This window comes from Nothoprocta perdicaria, unplaced genomic scaffold (assembly GCF_003342845.1).
Source record: "Nothoprocta perdicaria isolate Ctin4 unplaced genomic scaffold, notPer1 scaffold_822, whole genome shotgun sequence".
NCBI classification, from domain to species: Eukaryota; Metazoa; Chordata; class Aves; order Tinamiformes; family Tinamidae; genus Nothoprocta; species Nothoprocta perdicaria.
The window spans coordinates 5,698-6,862 of NW_020456113.1; the positions used below are offsets into that span (position 1 = coordinate 5,698).

General features: G+C 69.7%; 1 protein-coding gene across 1 annotated transcript in view; it reads right to left on the bottom strand.

Annotated features, from left to right (window-relative positions):
• LOC112958221 (nuclear RNA export factor 1-like) overlaps positions 1–1,165 on the bottom strand; it is a 10,912-nt gene that overhangs the window by 1,619 nt on the left and 8,128 nt on the right. The window contains exons 8-11 of the mRNA XM_026052020.1: positions 810–990; positions 679–721; positions 508–580; positions 237–419 (exon numbers count right to left, since the gene is read on the bottom strand). Of these exons, the coding sequence (XP_025907805.1) occupies positions 237–419; positions 508–580; positions 679–721; positions 810–990 (480 nt within the window). The remainder of the gene's footprint in view (positions 1–236; positions 420–507; positions 581–678; positions 722–809; positions 991–1,165) is intronic.

A 1,165-nucleotide genomic window follows, 5' to 3' on the forward strand; every position in this document is an offset into this window, starting at 1 on the left:
GGGTCCCCAGTGACCCCATTCTGAGGCAGGGGGTCCCCACAATCCCATTCCGAGGCAGGGGGTCCCCATGACCCCATTCTGAGGCAGAAGGGTCCCCACAATCCCATTCCGAGGCAGGGGTTCCCAGTGACCCCCAGGCCAAGGCAGAAGGGTCCCCAGTGACCCCATTACAAGGCAGAAGGGTCCCCAGGGACCCCATTCCGAGGCAGGGGACCCCCCCGCGCCCCCGCGCTCACTTCTGGGACCACTCGAGGTTCATGCCCGACTGCATGGCGAAGGCGGCCAGCATCTCCTGCTGCTCGGCGGCCAGCGTGGGCACGGGGCTGGACGAGGGCGTGGGCGCCGGCATGGCGAACGCCTTGCGCAGCTCCTCCGTGCTCGCGTTGCGCACGAAGAGCTCGTCGTTGACGATGCACAGCCTGCGCCAAACGGGGGGAGCGGGACCCCAAAGAATGGGGGAGGTGGAGGGGTACCCCCGTGTCCCGCTGCTGTCACCCCGTCACTCACCCCGTGTTGCCGGCGGGCACGGCGATGAACATGCGGGTGAAGGCGCGCACCGAGTCGCGCGACTTGCCGTCCACTGCGGGGCCGAGGAAAGGGGTGACGGGGGTGACGCGTGGCGGGGGACACGGGGAGGGGACGGCGGGCGGCACCGAGGCCACCGCGGCGGGCACCCACCTTCCTTGAAGATGCCGTGCACAGCGAAGCAGAGCAGCGTGTTCTGCGGGGCGCGGGAGACGCAGAGGGTGTGAGCGGCGGGTGTCCCCCCCGGGGGACATCCCGGGGTCCCCCCCAGGCCCCCCGCTCACCGTCTGGGCGCACACGTCCACCACGAAGGAGTTAACATCGTGCTGCGTCTTGGGCAGCTCGTTGAGGAAGGCCACCACGTTGAGGCGCGTGTGCTTGAGCAGCTTGAAGCGCATGGCTGCGGGAGAGGGCACCGTCAGCGCTGGGGACACCGCGGGACAGCGAGGGGACAGCGAGGGGACACTGCAGGGACACCGCGGGACAGCGAGGGGACAACGATGGGACATGGCGGGGACACCGAGGGACAGCGAGAGGACAGCGAGGGGACAGCGAGGGGACACTGCAGGGACACCACGGGACAGCGAGGGGACAACCATGGGAACACCGTGGGGACGTGGCGGGGACACCGAGGGGACAC